A 19,943-nucleotide genomic window follows, 5' to 3' on the forward strand; every position below is an offset into this window, starting at 1 on the left:
TGGCCATTGTGTGACTAGAGTGCTGGACTAGATGGACCCTTGGCCTGATCCAGCATGGCTGTTTTTATATTCTTATTATTCCATTGGCCTCTATGTCAGTGTAGTCCAATTGAAAGTGATGTCTTGAAGTTGCTGGTCAAGGTTCTGATGCAGTGGCATTTTTAAAGCTTTCTGTCATCATTTGAGGACTACCTTCTTCCTGAGCTTTTGAGAACAGCTCCCTTTCTTTTTGCAACTGTACTCCAGCTACCTACATTTAGCACATTCAGTAAAATTACAGTGTAATTATAGCACAGTCGAGCCTCCCTACGAAACTGACAAGGGAAGAATAAGGGGTGGAGACACTTTGCAACGTTCCTCTGAAAGGGTTTGCTTTTCCTTATACATACCGTCAACTCCAGCGCTTCATTAAGGAGGCCATTGCGCTTACTGTGAAGGTAGGCATTAGAACTGCCTGTCTTGGCCACACGAATCCTAGCCAGCCGGGCTTTCTGTAGAAAGGAGGAAAGAAAGTGGGAAAAGGTTAAACCTGAACCCATCATTAACCTTGATTTCTCTCTAGTGAAAACAGTGAGGCAACTTCCATTTTTGATGCTTCAGGAGAGGTATATTGTTCATAACGGTTGACAGTTTTACTACTCCTTACATTATTATTTTTAAAGAGCTTTTTCAATAGAGGTTTTGCTTCTGAAAACGAAAAATGTTCTGAAATTAAAACAAAAACAAAAAACACCAGGCCTTTCATTATGGTAGAAGCATACAGCAGGTGCAGGAAACCAGAATTTCCCATGGAACATAATGTTGTATACTGATGACATTCCTGAAGCCAAAAGTTGTCAGATGGCGCTGGTTTTGGATTCGGAAGGGTGTTGCACAAACCCTGCTTCAGGTTTAGTCTCACTGTGTGACCTGAATACGGTCAGTATCTCCCAGCTTAATGCCACTGTTAGTTTGGGATGCTGGTGACCTACCTCAGAGGGTTATTGTGAGAATGAATATGGGAAAGGTTGAAAGGATTTTCTGCACGTTTAGGTGGAAGCCTATGCACGCTAACTGCAATTGGTGGAACTGACTCCCAGGAAAATACACTGTGGATGTGTGTGTGTGTGTTTATTTTAGCATATGCCAGGCTTCCCTACCTCACAAGATTATTGTGAAAATAAAATGAAGTGGGAAAAGAAACATGGAAGCTCCCTTGGGCTCCTTGGAGAAAAGGTGGGATATAAATGTAGTTAGGTTGACCATATGAAAAGGAGGACAGGGCTCCTGTATCTTTTACAGTTGCATAGAACAGGAAATTTCAGCAGGTGTCATTTGTATATATGGAGACCTGGTGAAATTTCTTCTTCATCACAACAGTTAAATCTGCAGGAGCTATACTAGAGTGACCAGATTTAAAAGAGGGCAGGGCACCTACTGCTTTAACTGTTGTAATGAAGAGGGAATTTCACCAGATTCTCCATATATACAAATCACACCTGCTGAAATTCCCTTTTCAATGCAACTGTTAAAGATACAGGAGCCCTGTCCTCCTTTTCATATGGTCACCCTAAATGTAGTAAATAAATAATAGTACAATACCTTTACAAGGAGCAACTGTAAGCTACAAAATAAGGAACTAGTTTTTGAGTTTCATTTATATTTTCAAAGGGAGAATAGCCCTTGCTTCTTTATCCCAGCATGCTTTGCACTTGGCACAAACTTAACTTTATTAGTCTGTCTTATTATCTTGTTACATATTGCAGATGGGTCTCTGTCATGCCTTAAAGTGCCAACAGCATCTTTTCCCCTTCTGCCCTCCCATTCTGTGTTTAGTGTCTTGCATGAGGAAGATGTCTGTGAAACTCAAGAGGTAGCTCATTATTTTGTGTCATTCAGTTGGCCCTAATAAAAGTATTATGCTGCTCTTGTTGGCCTTTTTTTTCCTAAATAGACTAACACAGATAATTGCCTTCTTTTGTCTTCTTCTTTTTCTTTTTGTCAGAAAGGAATACCTTTTTGTATTGGTTATTTCAAGACACCAGTCACTCTCCTATTCCTGTATGTATTAAGCTCCAGTTTTTCCTGAAACCCATCCAGCAACACAGTGGGGGGAAAAAAGTTAAACTTCATTTCAGTGTGCTTTTAGTAACCTGCTCTAATGGTTCCAATCTTTTGTGAAACATAACATTCCAAATTAAGAAGTACCTTTTTGGCACACAAACTGTACCCATGTTGCCAAGGTTACAAGGCAACTCTCTCTGCTGATTGCAGGCACAATGCGCTCTCTCTCCCCTCCCCTCCCCCCGAAGAGAGGTCAGTTTGCTTTCCAAAAATAAAAGTATTTTTTTCAACAACAACAAAATCAACATTAACTGCAAGCAGATCCGCCCCCTGCCCTGCAAATAATTTTAGATGGAGATGTTTATTTTTGTTGTGGAACAAAATGAAAAATACTATTAATTCACATGGCAATTGATATCATTTTATTTTAAAGGCCTGCTTTATAATGATCAGTCTAGCTTAGTACTAGGGCTGTGATCCAGAAGCAGAAGCGGATCAGGGTGCTTTGCCTCCATTACAGGCAGAGGAGAAGTGGATTGGGTGGCTAGTGAAGCATGGCGAAGTGAAGTGACCAAAAGCGAATAATTCGCGTTTACACGGAGCGCTCCGCCTGCCATTTTGGATATTTTCCCCATAGGATTGCATTGTGGAAAAGATTAGCGGATAATTTTTTTGTTTTTCAAGCTACCTCCTTGAAACTCACTGTGCTTAGAGGGTGGTGGGTGGGGGTCATTTGTGCCTATTTTTAGCACTTTGTGTGCTGTGGTTTGCTTGCTAGAATTTTTTTTAAAAAATAGGGTAAAAATGCGGGAGGGGGTACCTTTTTTTGAAGTGCTGAGAGGCAGATTCAACTCCCAATCATGATCACCTGATGAAGCATCCTCCAATCCCAAAGTTGGAGGGTGGGGGATAAGCAAAATGGGATACTTAGTAACTTGGGATACTGGGAAACTTTTCTTTCTTAGTCTCTGAATGAACTTTTCCCAGTGTTTTTTGAAACAGTAGTTAACCAGTGGAAGCTACCTAATGCCTGTCATGAGTTGAAGTGTAAGGTAGCTTCTGAAAGACTGGTTCCTAGACAGGGCCAGTAAAATGGGCACAGTTCCCCCTTCCCCTGAGCACATCCACTTTCCTCTTACTGGTAAAAGACAGACATTGCCTTTAAAAAAAAAATCTTGTTGTTGTGATTCAGCAACACTGCTGCTTTTAATTCCACCCCTCCTGTGTTTATTTATTTATTTATTACATTTATTATACACCCCGTAGCCCAAGCTCTCCTGGCTTTCCCTCTTCAGTGAAGTCAGGCAGGCTTTCATTGTGGTTCAACTCCTTATTGTTGTGGTTGTTATTATTATTATTATTACTATTAATATTAGTACTGCAATTATTAACGTTATTAATGGCTGTGATCACAGTGCAGTCAATCAACTCTGAAGCAAGGATCACAAAGCTTTACTCTTATCCTCCTAGTCCCCTAGTTATGGGATGCAAAAGAAAAGGCATCTCTCTGTGCTGTTCCCACCTCACAGGGATAGTTTGCATTACTGGCTTTGAAACAATCCTTGGCTCACTTCCTTGTGCCCCCAGAAATGTCTGCTGCATGCCTGCCTTCCCGCGTCTGCCTGGGTGCTGTTGTGGTGGGGTATCTGCTGGGACTTACTTCCCCATAGATCTATGGCATAGTCGTACATCTCTGCCTGCCTCTCTGCCCTCCTGGTGCCTGGGAGATGTACTAGTTGATGGGCTTTGTGGTTCAACCCCACAAGCCTCTGGCATGCTTGCTCCCAGTGCTGCCTGTCCTCCTCTGTGCCCGCCTCTCAGGGATGGTTTGTGCGTGTCTTGCTTTGACTCAGGGAGGGTACCTTCTGTGTGATAAAAGGCAGCTGCATTGCACGCTCTTGATGTGTCTGTACATTTTTGGAAGTGTTTCACCTGAGATGAAGATCCTTATTTAGAAAAAAAATCTTGATTCCCCCAAATCATCTGTGCTATTGATTGCTATGGGCAAGCATTTGCAATGGATCCCTATGGGCAGGTATGGTTTCCTTATGGGCATACTGTCCTTTGTGGGGGATTTTTTATATATTCCCCAAAAATCAGTGGAGGCTCGGATTGACTTTCAACTGGGCATGAAGGTGGATACATGGATAAGCTCTTGTGGTGCCAATTTTTGAGGTTTCCAACGTGAAAACTGACGGAGTTCTAGAAAGGGGTGTGAATTGGGGTGAGTTAAAAGGGGGAAAAAGCCAAAAATCAGGGGATGATGGGATTTGCTTGAAACTTGCCATGAATCTGGATCTAGATGGCATCTGTGAGGGTGCCCACTTCCAAGTTTGTATCTGTAAAAATGTCAGAGTAAATCCCATTTCTGAAAATGGCGTATTGGATTTTCAAATTTCCCCCCAAAATCAGGGGGAGGCTCGGATTTCCTTCCAACTGGGCATGAAGATGGATACATGGATAAGCTCTCATGGTGCTGATTTTGAGGTTTCTAACATTAGCAAAAAAAAAGTTATAGGTTTTTGGATTTTTTGTGAACTGCCCAGAGAGCTTCGGCTATTGGGCGGTATAGAAATGTAATAAATAAATAAATAAATAAATAAATAATGCAAGTCTATGGGGGGGGGAACGAAGCTCCACAAAGTGGAGCGGACTACGGGCAGATTGACGTGGAGCGGACCCAAACCAGAAGTTGCAGATCGGGATCTGAAGCGGATCTGGGGTCCATGCACAGCCCTACTTAGTACTGTCCATATTAGAGCTGTGCACAGGTAGCCTTTCAAAATTCTCCACCCTATTTTTGGGTAGAGAAAATGGAGAAGGGGAAAAACAATTTCATTGAATTACTCCAGGTGGAGAAATTCTCCAATAATTTCTCACATGTAGGCATCACCATTGGGAACAGCTTATTTCCCCCCCAAAGAGTTTTTGACTTTTGGCACTGCCGGTGCAAGTGGCAGCATCGTCAACTGTGTTGGCATCCTGTCCCCCATTTTGCATCCTCCACAATGCCCCATATACCTAGCATCACTCCAGGGCATTTAGGGGAGGGAACACAGCCAAAATTTGACTGCACCAGCCTTGGGTAGCAAACCCTGTTCATAATTTCCTGTGTTTGGCAATTTCAAGAAGTGCTGCAGTTAACACAAACAGCACAATCTCTTCATCGAAAATGTGTGATGGTGAGTCATTAAAAATGGAAAGGAATGATAGCACTAGGTCTGGTTTTATTATTTTGTTCTGCATCAGAAATTATACCAAAGACTCTGAACCAAAATTCTTCTATAAAATGACACCACCACCACGTATTATTAAACAGGGACATAAGAACATAATGTAGTCCAGTACTCAGTTCACACAGTGGTCAACCAACTGTCAAGCAGGGACCCACAAGCAGGACATGGGTGCAATAGTACCTTCCCACCCATGTCCCCCAGCAACTGGTGTATATAGGCTTACTGGTTCTGATGCTGGCGGTAGCATGTATCCATCAGGACTAGTAGCCACTGATAGCTTTCTCCTCTAGGAATTTATCCAACCCCCTTTTAAAGCCATCCAAATTGGTGGCCATCACCACATCTTGTGGTCACAAATTCCATAGTCCTGCCTTTTACCTGTCCTGAATCTCCCACTGATCAGCTTCATGGGATGACCCCAAGTGCTAGTATTATGGGAAAGGGAGAAAAATGTCTCCCTCTCAATCTCTTTACAACCCCTCCAACACATTATTTATAATGCTGAAGTTTTATGGGACAGAGGTGTCATCTGTGTGCTAGTTTCAAGATTGATTCTCAGAGTATAGCTGACATAGTCTTTGGGGGACACTAGACCATATTGACTCCCAGTCCATGTCTGAAATAACTGTTCGTAGATCTGCCTCCCTTGCTAATTTCAGGCCCCAAGTAATCTCACCTGATTCAGAAATCAGCAAGCTTCCAAATTTCCTTAATTAGAACAGCCAGGCTAGAGTAGGTACAGGTCTCTCAATCTGGATCATGACCTGTGTGTGCGCGTGCTTTAAAGATCTGGAGGGTGGGGGGATGCATCTACTCTGAAGTAAAAAAAAAGATGTTGCTCTAGTTTTAAAGTAATGTCTGTTTTTGCCTTAGTGGGTATTATCATGTTCTCCTTAAGATATGCAAGACCCAGGTTCAATTTCATGCTCAGATATGAAGCTCACTGGGTGACCTTTGGCCAGGAGCACAACCCTCAGAAAGCAATGGGTGCTTCCTTAAGAACCTTGAAGGAACAGCAAGGTAAAAATCCAATAAATAATAGATATATTTTAAAATCACAGGGGGAATCCATAAGAATACATAGTCATTCTAGACAACAATATCTTGTTTTCTCTCCCACTAGAACAGGTTTGCCTCTGCACTGGAATTTGTTGGGCTTAGGAGGCATTGGAAAGCTGCAGATATGTTAAACTAGGGTAACCATATGAAAAGGAGAACAGGGCTCCTGTATCTTTAACAGCTGTATTGAAAAGGAAATATCAGCAGATGTCATTTGTATATATGGGGAACCTGGTGAAATTTCCTCTTTATCACAATAGTTAAAGCTGCAGGTGCCCTGCCCTCTTTTTAATCTGGTCACTCTAGTATAGCTCCTGCACCTTTAACTGTTGGGATGAAGAGGGAATTTTACCAGGTTCTCCATATATACAAATGACACCTGCTGAAATTCCTTTTTCTATGCAACTGTTAAAGATACAGGAGCCCTGTCCTCCTTTTCATAAGGTCACTCTAGTTAAACTCTTCCTAATTTGCCTCAGTGCTATCTTGCTTTTCCTTGACTATTAAGAGTTTTGTATCCCAATACCCTTTGGATTGGACTGATTGGTTTTGCAACCTATCCTCTTTACATGTTTACTCAGAAGTAAAGCCCACTGGGTTAAACGGGACTTCCTCCCATGTATGTGTGCATAGGACTGCAGCCTTACAGTGTGATCCGATACACGACTTCTCAGAAATGTCTCATTGATTTCAGTGAGCATTATTTCAAAGTAATTGGGTATGGGATTGCAGATTTAATTACCGAAAAGCCTTTAAAGGTAATACATTATAGTTAACTGCACAAAAAATATTGCTACACCGAACAGTGCTTTCAATGCTTCTGTAGGACTCTCTCCTCTTTAATTTGCTCTGCTTAATAGACACACAATGTAGCAAGAGGTAAATATCTACCATGGACTCTCTAGCACATAATGAGCCAAGAAGCTTTATTAGCATTTATGCATCAGTGAGTCTGGTTCTCTATTAATAAGAATTGTTTAACTTTTTGAACTCTAACGTACATACACAATTTCCCAGGCAATGATGTGTCCTGAATACAGATCTGTATAAGTTCAGTTTCTTGAAAGAGACCAGAAGCCAGTTATATTGAGACTACAAGGTACAACAGAAGAGCCGTGAAATCTGTTTTGCTTCCAGATGAGGCTTTTATTGCACTATCGCTCTGGCCTCATTCACAGAACTTTACAGAGGGTCCAGACAACATCACCTTCAATTTGTAACACTCCAATCTTTCCGGCTCCTTCCATCTTTTTTTTTTTTTTTTGTACTGCAGAAGAACTGTTAAGGAGAAAAAGACTGAATTGCTGCACAATCTCTTCTAATCGATGGTGCTAGGAGCTCTCCATTTAGATATACTCCTGGCCACCAGGAGCTAGAATTTAAGTGCTCTGATATTGAAGTGCTCTTTGTTTAGGCACCTTTGACCTGTTCTAACATATTTAAAATTCTTTACTAAAGCTGTCCTTCCAGAATAGAGGCTATTATCTGGCAATTGTCATACCAAGAGAGTAGCGCTAAATCCATGTTGCAAATAATTTTGTACAGTGCAAATTTAAGATCTAGGAATGAAACTTGGTTTTCAGTGCGCAAAGCTCATTTGGTGTATGAGTTTGGATGCAAATACTAGGTAAGGAGCCCAATTTTTATGATGGCACTTGAATTTCACTATGAAAATCACCTCTGTGTGTGTGTGTGTGTGTGTGTGTGTAGTGTCATAACATGCCAATGGTTTCTTTCAAATATTTTGAGTTGTGGGATTTACAGTTGTAAATTTGAAATGGAACTTCTTGTTCTTCCAAAAGCCATCAGGGTCGCACATGGTCTAGCTCCAAGGTACCTTAAGGAGCACCTCCTCCCCTGGGTTCTAGCCTGCTACTTTAGGTCCTCTGAGGGTTGTCTGCTGCAAATGCCTAACGTGAGATTGGCAGCCACACACCAGAGGACCTTTTCCTTTGCTGCCCTTCAGCTGTGGAGTGACCTGCCGGTTGAAATGCGCCTGCTGACTTCTTTGAATGGCTTTAAGCAGGCACTAAAGACTCTATGATTCCAGCAGTCCTTCCCTTTTTAGAATCTGATTGCTGACCATTATATATTGTTTTTGTGCTGTATGGATTTACTAATTGTTTTTATCTTGTTTAAATTGTTTTTTGTATGCTGCCTACAGTATTCTGTGTATAGGTGGGGTATAAATTGTAACAACAACAACAACAACAACAACTACAGGGACATTAAGATCAACATATTCATAGTTCATATGATGCCACACACCAGCCTATATGCCGCAGATTTCATTCTAGCTCTGATTTGTGTAGAGACTGTGGCTTCCCAGCAGACCAAATCCCCATAATGTAACCTTGTGACTCACTTTGGATGGTCGAGGCCACATTGCTCCCACAGCACTATCTACTGAGATTAACTTCCCACATCTATGAAAGTGAGAAGTCATAGGAAATTTAACAAGATCACTCATGTCCTTTGTCAAAAATAGGGATTTCCTTATTATTATTATTTTAAAAATAATTACTTCTGAATCAACCCTCCACTCAGTGAGCGCTTGAGGCAATTTACAATAAAACCAGAAATGCAATAAATTGCAACAATTTCCAACAAAACAATTTCAAAAGAAAACATAAAATACATCATAGTAAAACATTGGAACCTTTTAAAAATCAAACAGTAGCCTTAAAAAGAAAATTCTCAGCAGAACTGTATCATTTTAACAAGCCTTCTAAAGGGCCATAATGAGGGAGCCAACTTAACCTCCCTTGGAAAAGAGTTCCATAACTGGGGTGCTTCTCGACAAAAAGCTATGAATGGCTACTAGTCCTGATGGATATGTGCTACCTCTAGTATCAGAGGCAGTAAGCCTGTATACACCAGTTTCTGGGGAACATGAGCAGGAGTACCTTGTTGCACCTGTGTCCTGTGTGTGGGTTCCTGGTCAACAGCTGGATGGCCATTGCATGAACAGATTGTTGGACTAGATAGACCGTTGGTCTGATCCAGTATGGCTCTTATGTTCTCAAGGCCCTGTCTTTCCCAACAAGAGGTGAGACACTTAACAGAGCCTCAGGTGAAGAACATAGGTTCTGGCCAGGTTCATATACGAGAAGGCAGTCTCTCAGATACCCTGAATTCAAGTCCTTTAGGACTTAATTGGTAAGAAACAGCACCTTGTGTTGGGCTTGGAAACAAACTGGAAGTCAACAAAGCTGTTTCAAGGCTTGTGTTATATTATCTATAAAACGCACACCAAGCAAAAGTCTGACTGCCACATTTTGCAGTAGCTGTCATTTCCAAACTCTTTTCTCCAGGGCATCCCCACATAATGTGCATTAGAGTAATCATATGTCAGGTGATTAAGGCATAGAAACTGTGGCTAGACTTGCCTTCCCAGGAAGGGATGCAGCATGTGCATGAGCTGAGCTAGGCCAAAGGCACTGCTGACCACCATTTTTTCTGTTTTCTGTAGCTCAGCTATTTCCTTTCTGAAGAACAAGCGTTTACTCTTATCCTACATGTAAATACAATATTTGTATTATTATGCATAAAAGTTGCTGTCAGTCATTGAGTTTGTACTGAAGTATTTAATTGATCTGCTAATTTTTTTTGGCAGCCCCAATAATATCTAAATTGCATTGATAAAAACATGTTTACTGTGTGACATTCTGAACTGCTTAATTTTTTGCAGACCAGCTTGACAAGATGTGACAAGATTGTGATATCTAAATTTGAAGATACAGTTTTGGGTGGTAGTGAAATATCTTGAAAATCATATTCCAAACATATTTTGGAAGACATGGTAAATAGATCCTTTCCCTGACTGAGATTGTAATATTTATTCAAATGTACATATGTGCTGTTTTCTATCCACATGAGCCTCAAAACAGCTTTTAGTTAAAACACTATGCTATATCACCACATTATAAGAACAAAATTGCACGAAAGAACAAAACTATAGGAGGAGCACCAACAGCACAAATATACAAATCAAAAGGGCAAATCCATTACTAAGAGCTCAAGATGGCCTGTTACAACTGATTAGTTATAAAGGCCTGAATAGCATTGATCTGGCAAATCTCTCCTGGAAAAAAGTTCTAGAACGCAGAGGCTATTCCTGAAAGGAACTTATTTCTAGTATAGGACAACCATGACTCCAAGAGTGGTGGCACTAAAACAATTCTCTCTACAGCTGATCTCAACTCATGTTTTTTGTTGCTGGTACTGGTGTATTGACATGCTCATTGCATTTAAAACAGCCCTACCTTCCCCCCCCCCCCTTTGCCAAATGTTGGTTCTAGCTTATTTGTACCACATATTCAAACCTCAAATTAAAAAGGGAAGGAAGTTACATAAGAATTATTATTATTATTATTATTATTATTAAAGCATTTCTTATGGCCAAGCATTGAGAACAACCCGTAATCCTCTCAAAACCCATGTAATAATGAAAACTATTCTCACAGTTCTAGGAGTCACCACCCTCTGTCTTCTTGCAGTGGACTTCCTTATTGGAATAACAATGGCAAGTGATAACACCCAAAAGAGGTGCAACAGCTCAGGGTGCAAAGCTAACAGCTCTGGGTACATACTCTGGGTACATACATCAGAAAGTCTTGTAGCCAGGTGAAACCAAATAGGCTTCTTTTTAGACTAGGTTTCTTGGTAGTCTATTAAAATAAGTACCATATATGTTCTGCAGTAGTAGTGGTTTCATTCTGTTAGAAGCCTGGCCTAATTTTCTCTGTTGCCTTATACTTATGGTTGTTTAGCAAGGGAACTACCTGTTTATTACCAAGTAAAGTTCACCATCCCTTTCACCTTCTAGATTCAATCCGTTTTATTCAGCCATTTTTGCTAATCCTTCTTCCGAGCTTTATATGCCTATGTGGAATTTCCAAGTTCTATCTATGCTGAATTCTTAAACTTTATGTTGTTTTCCAAGTCTTCCCTGTTCACCTCTTCTAAGCATACTCCTGATTTTAGTGATCCAAAAGTACACCAGAAGTTTAGGAGTTGTCCTAGGTAAAGCTGACACATTGACATTAGTAGCTGGAAGCCAACTCTAGGGACTTTACAGCTCAAGCCAGTCCTGTGATGGCCCTATGTGACTTATGGATAGATAGGGGGCACTACACACTGAATCCCCCATGCATTCACACTGTAGTCAGGCTAAGATTCACCAATGGCTATTTATGAAGATAAGGATGTGGATCTGGCATATAAATCTAGATAGCCATTGGGGAAAAGTGGAACATAATAGAGAGAATTTATGCAAAATGTAAAACTTGACTTAAATGACTGCTTTCAGTTTTTCAGCAGAGATCAGATGTGACTATTCAAGTATTTTATTTATTTATTTATTTATAAATAACATTTGTAGGCCACCTTTCAGGGATGGAGCCCTCCCAAGATGGCATACAACAATAACATGCATATAATAAAATTCATATAATAAATAAAATCAGTAAATGTTCCCCAAAACAGCATGGGGTAGACCAGCACTATATTCTTGAGACCCCTCCTCTAGGAAGGACCAGAAAAACTTTAACACTGTGCCTCCTAAGCCCAACCCAGATAAATGATCCAGAAGGGTACCATGATCAATGGTATCAAAAGCTGAGAGGTCAGGAAGAACCAACAGGGTTGCACTCACCCCATCCAGTCTCCAATGCAAGTCATCAACCTAGGCGATGAAGGCTGCTTCCATCCTGTAACCAGGCCTGAAACCTGATTGGAATGGATCTAAATAATCACCACCTGCTCCAGCATCTTGCCCAAGAATGGCAAATTTGACACTGGAAAGTTTTTATCCAAAACCATCTGGGAAATCTGTCATTTTCGCATTCTGAATGAATGCTCTTCCAAATTTGGTAATGTTCATGTCAACAAACTGCAGTATCCTAGCAACTCTCCCTGCCATTCCCACACTAACAACATGTTTGCATGCATACACAGAGTCCATAGTGATGTTGCCATTGTATGGAATTGGGCGGGGGAGGAGAAACATCTGTGCCAAAACAATATCCAGAAATAGGGATTGCAAGCTCTTCACACTAGCTTTTGAGAGTCAGGCCATGAGGTATTTAGAAAGTACTGATTTTCCTCAAGGCACATACAGCTAATCAGCTAATATGCTTCTCAGGCCTTAGCTAGACTTACCTTTTGTTCTGGGAGAGAGGAGGGGACCTCACATTGTGAATAACGCGAGATCTCGCCCCCGTTTACACGTAAGGCGCAACGACCTCAGGAAGAGAGGCATCGCGCCCACCATTTTTATTTTTAAAGGGAGAGGAGCACACAAATGCTCGTGCGCTGAAGGTAGGTGCTTTTTAAAATTTAATTTAATTTCCCCGCTCCCCCCACCCTAACCCCGATGGGCGCAGCTCCTGGTTCCTCATGAGTAATCACGTGGAGCAGGGTCAGGCCGGGACCGTGGAAAAAGCAGGCCCAAAGGGGAGGGCTATATTCCGGGGCAAGGGAGGGATGATCCCTCCCTTATCCCAGGATCCCATGTGCGTCATGTGGACGATCCTAGGGTTCGCCCCGGGATATAGCCTGGTCTAGCTAAGGCCTATGTCTCTTCGTCAAGAAAACCACTACTCATTATGGTATGAAAAATAGGTTCTGATAAAGCAAATTTCCAAGTCCTAACCTAGATCCTAAGGCTTACATCTGCCTTCCCCATCCTGGTGTCCTCCAGAGGTGTTGGACTGCAACTCCCATCATTCCCAGCCAGCATGACCATTGGCTGGGAATGATGCTGAATATCTGCATTCCATTCTGGGAAAATTCAAATTGTATTGGGTTTACAAAAATGCTCTTTTACTATTATAATTCCTGGCTCCAAACTGGAATCCAATAATGCTGTTTCACATTGGCATAGTGTCAGATGTGCTTTTTGTAGCCATTACAACAAGGGGAGTCTATTAAATTATATGTATTAGAGTCACTAACTACTGGGCAGGCTACTTATATTAGCATGATCCATCCTATATAATTTGATCCCTTAAACTCATCCTAAGAGTGCTCTTGGCATTGATAATATTTTTGTGTGTGGATACAGTCAAAGCTATTAGGCAAATGGGTGAGTGGTCACCTACAACATACTAATCCTGCTTGATCATTCTCCAGAAAATTATAGGACTGGAACTTAGAAGGGGCCTACAGGATTCCCCCTACCCCCCCCCCCTGAAATTCTGCTTTGGTTCTTAATGTTTGATGCAGGCAGTCCCAAGGAAGCACGGGGAGTTAATAAGGAAGTCAAAAGCTTCCTTCCTAATTTCTCCATCACAGGGCCAGATTTTGTTTGCCTATTTACTGAACTAAGTCCAAGGAGCAAACAGGACATCTGATGCAATGAAAGGGATGGTGGGCTCCTTCCACTTCATTTCCATTATTGAATGATGGTATGATAAAACCTTTTCTCATAATCAGTCTCTTGTGCACCTTAAAAGCATTCTATGTGTCCAAGTGATATTGTTCTTTCATTCCCTCAGCCTGTTTTCTCCCCTCACCACAGTCAGTAGCAGATGTGCCCAGCAGTTGGTTGCTTCTCAGCCATGGGGATTTGGCTGCCGTATGTGAGAACACATTTCTGCATTAACCTTGCCAGTATGTGAGCCAGCTTGTGAGTATGTTCACAACTTCCCCTCCAGATCAGACTCACATTGTTGTACAGAGTGCTCTGCAGTTTCTTAGCATACTGTATGGATATATGAAGCTGTCTTATACTGAGTTTGACCATTGATCCATCTAGCCCTTTTCCGACTTCCATAGTTTGTAACCGTAGATCTTCACCAGTTCCTTAAAGATGGTGGTTTTCTTAGAGGATGGGTGGCTCAACAGGACAAGTAGATTGATCAGGTAAGTCCTGTGGCCAGGCAGAAGGTAGCAGCTCACTGGGTTTGAGGGGCAAGTGAGAGGGGAGGTGGGGTGAGTGGGAGGTGAGTCCTATGGACTCCTGGTCAGCCTCGCACTTGGGAACAGCAAGATGTGACTAGCTTCAGATTTGGAACCAAGTCCAAAGGAGGCTGGGGGGTACAGAAGTGCCGTGAGCTAAATCGGGACCGATTTGGAAGCTCCAAATCAGTCTCCAAGGCAAATCAGGCAGGCTATGCACAGTTCATTCTGTTTTGTGTGCTAAATATGATTTGCCAGCTATGGCTGGATGGCAACATTTGTTAGTTTCTAGGTTCATCCCTGCTGTTTTTAGGTTTCAGCATCTTCCTTGCTCTTAGAAGCACTTCATGTATTTTATTGTTGTAAGTCACCTTGTGAGGGCCTCTGTCCTGAAAGGTGGCCAAGAAATGTTTTAAATAAATAAATAAATAAATAAATAAATGTTGAGGCTGATAAGGCAAATCAACCTACAATTTATGTCTCTCAATACTTATGACTGGGGAATAAACATGTTATACAGGGTCTTAAGCAGGAATGGAATAAGGAACTGGATTGTCCTACTCTGCCTAATCAACTGATCCCAGAATAGTTGTTTTAAATGGATATTGTTGTTTTTATCCTTCTGATGGTTTTAAATTTTTGTATATATATATTTTTTAATGTTCACTGTTTTTAACTTTTGTAAACCGTCCAGAGAGCTTCGGCTATGGGGCGATATATAAATGTAATAAATAAATAAATAAATGGATTGCTGCTTTGGCATCTGGAATTGATGCTTCTATGGGTTTCAGGTTGCATCTTATTCCTTTTTTTTTTTTTTGGTTTCATGTCTATTGGACACCACAATGTCGCTTTAATAAACGTTTGTCTAAGTCAGCAAATTGTTTGAGGTGTAACACAGCAATGTTTCTTTTAAGCATTTTTTTTTTGGGGGGGAATGCCCAATAGTTGCCCCTTTTTGAGAAGAGGTCATTATGTGGATAAATTTTGTTTTGGAAGCTTCCTTAATATTTACTGGCGTACATGCTGCTTCCTGGAAGTTAATGCATGGTCAGCGCAAATCGATTCTCCGTGTCCCTCTAACAGATAAAAGACTGTTATTACAACATTGGAAGGGAAAAAAATGCTCATCTCCTATAATGCAATAGATTGAAGGACTTTCAAAACTTTCAATAAGTAGTTGCTGCACATTAATAAGTAACCCAGAGCAATTTTGCATTTTGCACTAAAACGTGCCACTTGCTGGTCGTCTGAAAATGCTCTGAGAAATTCTCTTTTTTGCCAGGGTATAATACAACTTTAAAAAGGATGGTGGGACAGACTTTAAAACTTCTTTAGTCTGAAAAGTCTCTAATTTCCATCAAACTGCACCAATCTGATGCTTATTATGTGGTCTTCTTCCCTTCAGAAGTAATGGCATAGATGAAGTATTATGCTCTAAAAGCGAACAATGTATCAAGAATGGTGAAGCAAGAAGACAAGGAATAAAATAAACCTCTGTATTTGTTCTGATTTATTTCTTTGGTATGATTTCCCATGAGATTGTCTGTCACATGGCCAATGCCAACAGAACATTTGGCCCCCAGTTACCAGTAAGTATCTAGAGGAAGTAAACAGCTGTCCACACATTAAATCATTGTCTTGACGTGGCATCTTCATAAGATATGGACATAGTTAATTGCAATACTCTAAAGACAACTTCCCTAAGGAAATATGTGATTTGTTCTAAACTGGCAGGAAATAGGCTGTTGTAATGTCTATATAGATGCACATAAACACACCCAGTTACTTTTTTTTTAACCTCTAAATTGCTTGATTTCTATGCATCATGTATTTTGCCATCTTTGGTATTTCTGGCTACTTTCCTAGGTTGTTCGTATTTTCCCCTAACCCAGTACAACTTCCCTCCTAATTCCTTCAATTTCTCCTCACTTTATCCTAAGATAAAAAGCAACCATGGCTTACTCTGACGAAACAACAGCTCCTAAGCTTTAGGAGAAACCATCCAGGGAAGTTGTTGAGCTGAGTAGTAGCTCAACAAATGGCTAACATGCTGTCATTTCCTATTCTGTTCTCAAAAACTGAGATATGAGGAGTACATACTACCCTTTACAGAAGGGTGCTCAATTTGTCAATGAAAACATAATTATCTCTTGATACTTCTTAGGGTGACATTGTCAACCACATAGAGAGAAGAGAGCTAATGTAAGAGAGGTCCAGTGTGGTGTAGTAGTAAGAGTGTTGGTCTTCATTTCTGGAGACCTGGGTTCTAGTCCTCACTTGGCCATGAAACTGATTGGCCAGCTTCGTGCAAATCACTGACTTCTAACCTAACCTAACTCACAGGGCTGTTGTGATGATAAAATGGAGAGGAGGACATTATACATGTTGACTTGGCCTCTGAAGAAAGGTGGGATATAAATGTAAAACAAGCAAGCAAACAAATAACTAAAATAATTGCTTTTTTTGCAAGATGACTGAGCAAAGGAGAATTCTAGGATGTCCTTCACTGAACATGATTCTCTCTCTCTCTGTTTGTGTGTGTGTGTGGTAGTGTGGTGGGTGGGGGAAGCACTATTACTTATATATACACTTCTATACTGCAGTTTACAGAAGACATGTCCTTCTCAAAATAAAAAGAAAAGAAAAGGTAATACTATCACGAGGCATAGAACCCAGTATTTATAAGACAGTTTCCCCACATAGCAATGAGGTACTCCCAAAAAAAGCTCGGGATATTTGTAGCTAATGCTATAGGGAAGATGCGTAGCAATGACGAAGCAGTTATTTTAACCATTAAAAAAAATGAATTTAGAACATCTCCAGTAAACTTCTCTTTTGATCTACTTTTAGGGTGTGTGGAAGAAGGAACCCTGAAGTCAATCATTTCAAAATGTTAAATATTAAAGATGCACTTGGAAATTCAATTGGGTAGAACTCATTATAGTCCTCTATAATTTAATAAAATGTTGACTGTATGTGGTTACACCTTATTCTGGATCTTGCTTCATTACTTTCTGAAGATGAAAGATTCCCTTCTCCTCTTATGTGGAACTCCTTTTTAATCTTATTTGCCCTTGGCCCTATTAAAGCAATGGATTGTCACTCCAAATGCAGCATATCATTTCATCTTCTTCAACACAAGAGAACATCATTTCCAATCTATTTATAGAACAATGCACAGAATATGAAACTCACTAAGCATAGATAGGCAAGATGATTAGAGAGACAGATAGCTAGATCGGAGTGTGTTTAGTCACATTTAAAATTGACACAATCCCTTTCAAATGTATGGTAATATTCCCCACTGGGCTAGATTTAAATCTGAATTAATCAGGGCTGGTTTCTTCCACACATATTCATGAGGATAAAGTAACTTCAGATGTTCATTTCTGGGCTAATTTTGTTTCTGTGTGATGTTTACCACCACCCAGAATGGTTTAAAATTACCAGCCAGCTAGTACTTTACTGGTGCAGTAATACCATATTCTGGCAGATAACTAATAACTGTGGCCTGAATCCCTAGTACTGTAAAAGCCAGATTCTGTCAAACTCTACCAAAAATATTCCACCGGGCTCTACTCTGGTTCCATCCCTGCACTAACAGATTCTGGTTTAACTCCACCCCATACTTTCTAGATACAATATTGGTTGCACCTTTGAGCCAATGCAGAGTCTGGTGGTCCAGGGGTGGCCCCAGATGGTGAAACATGCCTAGTTACATTTAAACTGGATTACACAGTGGGCAAGTCCCTGTCCTTCTGTAAGGGCTCCATCGCACCAGTGTTTTATTGCACTCTCATCATTCTTGTATTGCAGTTTTGCATCACAGCACTCAGATGATGTTGTGCCTGTCCTGCAGACACCCCGCCTCTTCCTCTCCCTTTTTTGTGTTTTCCAAGAGCAAGGAAGGTCTGGATTATTTTCCCCAAATGTAATTAAAGCTCCCTTTAGCCCCCATGTAGTGCTGTCCTCTTGCTATTTCCTTTGTTGGGGCGTGTGCTTTGAAGGGAGAGCTTGCTGACGAAAGGAGAGGGTGGGTTGGTTCTCCTCCTCCAGCACCATGTCAAACCAATGGACTTGTGCTGAGTCAGTTGAAAAGACTTTTACTGCTCCAATCCCACTGTCATTGCCAGCAGAAATGGAATCCAGCCGATGGAACATTAAATCGATAAATTGCTAGACAAAAAAGCCATAACAAGAGGGGAAGGAGCCCACACCCATCACAATGTTAAAACCAATGAACTGGAGGTGGAAGGAGAAGGGGTGGGGTGGAGTGGAAGAGCAAACAAGCGAAAGAGGGGTTTCATTGGTATAGTACAATACCACAAACCCATGTGAAAGGGGCCATTAGCTTGATGCACTAATGAAATGGAGCTAGACATCATGGAGGCAAACCAGGGGAAAAAAGTAGGTGTGATGGAGCCCTAAGTAGTCTTAGGGCACAGACTGTAATTAGGTAACAGTATGATGTTATGAATCACTGTTCAGTCCTCTGTGCATTTCAGTCCCTAGTATTCTACTTATTCTTCTATCAGCATCCTTATCTGTGGCAGCAAACATGGCAGCAGTGGGAAGGATGAGTGTGGGAGTCCTGGAACAGCGGGTTACGGGGAAAAGAAGACCTTGGTTGAGTCTTGTTTTGAGAAAATTCCCAAATTACACACCTGAGCAATTTCTCATTGGTAGAGCACATGCTTTGCATGTTGAGCTTGCCCTCTAAAGTTACGGGGTTAGAAGCACATCTCCCTAGGAGTGTTGGAGAAAACCTCAATGGACTTAAATGAGTTTAGCTTTCTGTGACAACCCGCAGATTCTGCAGCAGATCACTTTTCCCCAAGTCATATGGATATGTAAAATAAAATAAAATAAAATAAAATAAAATAAAATACCTAGCTGAAAATGCACATTTCTCCTATAGGCTAAAGCATTGAAAATGCACATGGGGGGAATTTGTGAAAATGTGAATTTGTGCAAATTAGGAGAATTAGGAAAAATCCAATTCCATCAATTAGCATGCGATGGAATGAAAGGCATCTGACATTGTGCAGGAGTTTTTTCGCCTACTCTACACTGTGAGACAATTTGGGTGTATTAATTAGGTTAATCTGTTGCTAATTTGGTCACATTTTGCTAATGGCGCTAGGTACGGGCATCCAGAGTGGGAGTGGGAATGGTGAGCATTCACATGGCACTGGTAAGCCTGAGGCTCCCAGCTTTGAGCCCCACAGTCTACCTGGGAGATAAGACTTATCTTCGGGGCCGACCCTACTCACCCACTCAGAGCTGGACGGCTTGAGATAGGGCGTGACAAAAGAAGGTCCCCCGACCCCACAAGGGGCAGGCCTGGGGAAAGGCGAAAGACACAGCACCTATCCTTGGGCCACAAATGGCTCGCCCAACTTCAGGGCCCTGGCAACAGGCCATGCTGGATGCCTGGTAGGATTCACCCCCTATTGCAGATCATTTAATAAAATGTGGCCCTGTTTAAATCCAGCTGTTGTTGTCTCGTCTCCTTATTTATCGACCTTCGCATCACAAATATACGAGGGGAAAGGTGCACAAAAATGCTTATGCATTTTATGTGCACTTTTTAAAAAAAATCTCAAAGTTCAGGACAAACTCAATTTAGGAATGAAAAAATGGGGGGAAACTGAGGGAAACCATTCTTACTTTTACTTCATCTTTCTGTACAGATCTGTT

General features: G+C 41.2%; 1 protein-coding gene across 1 annotated transcript in view; it reads right to left on the reverse strand.

Moving 5' to 3' along the window:
* KCND3 (potassium voltage-gated channel subfamily D member 3) overlaps nucleotides 1-19,943 on the reverse strand; it is a 364,787-nt gene that overhangs the window by 36,162 nt on the left and 308,682 nt on the right. Inside the window, exon 4 of the mRNA XM_063143105.1 lies at nucleotides 390-491. Within this exon, the coding sequence (XP_062999175.1) occupies nucleotides 390-491 (102 nt within the window). The remainder of the gene's footprint in view (nucleotides 1-389; nucleotides 492-19,943) is intronic.

Source organism: Elgaria multicarinata, chromosome 1 (genome assembly GCF_023053635.1).
Source record: "Elgaria multicarinata webbii isolate HBS135686 ecotype San Diego chromosome 1, rElgMul1.1.pri, whole genome shotgun sequence".
NCBI classification, from domain to species: Eukaryota; Metazoa; Chordata; class Lepidosauria; order Squamata; family Anguidae; genus Elgaria; species Elgaria multicarinata.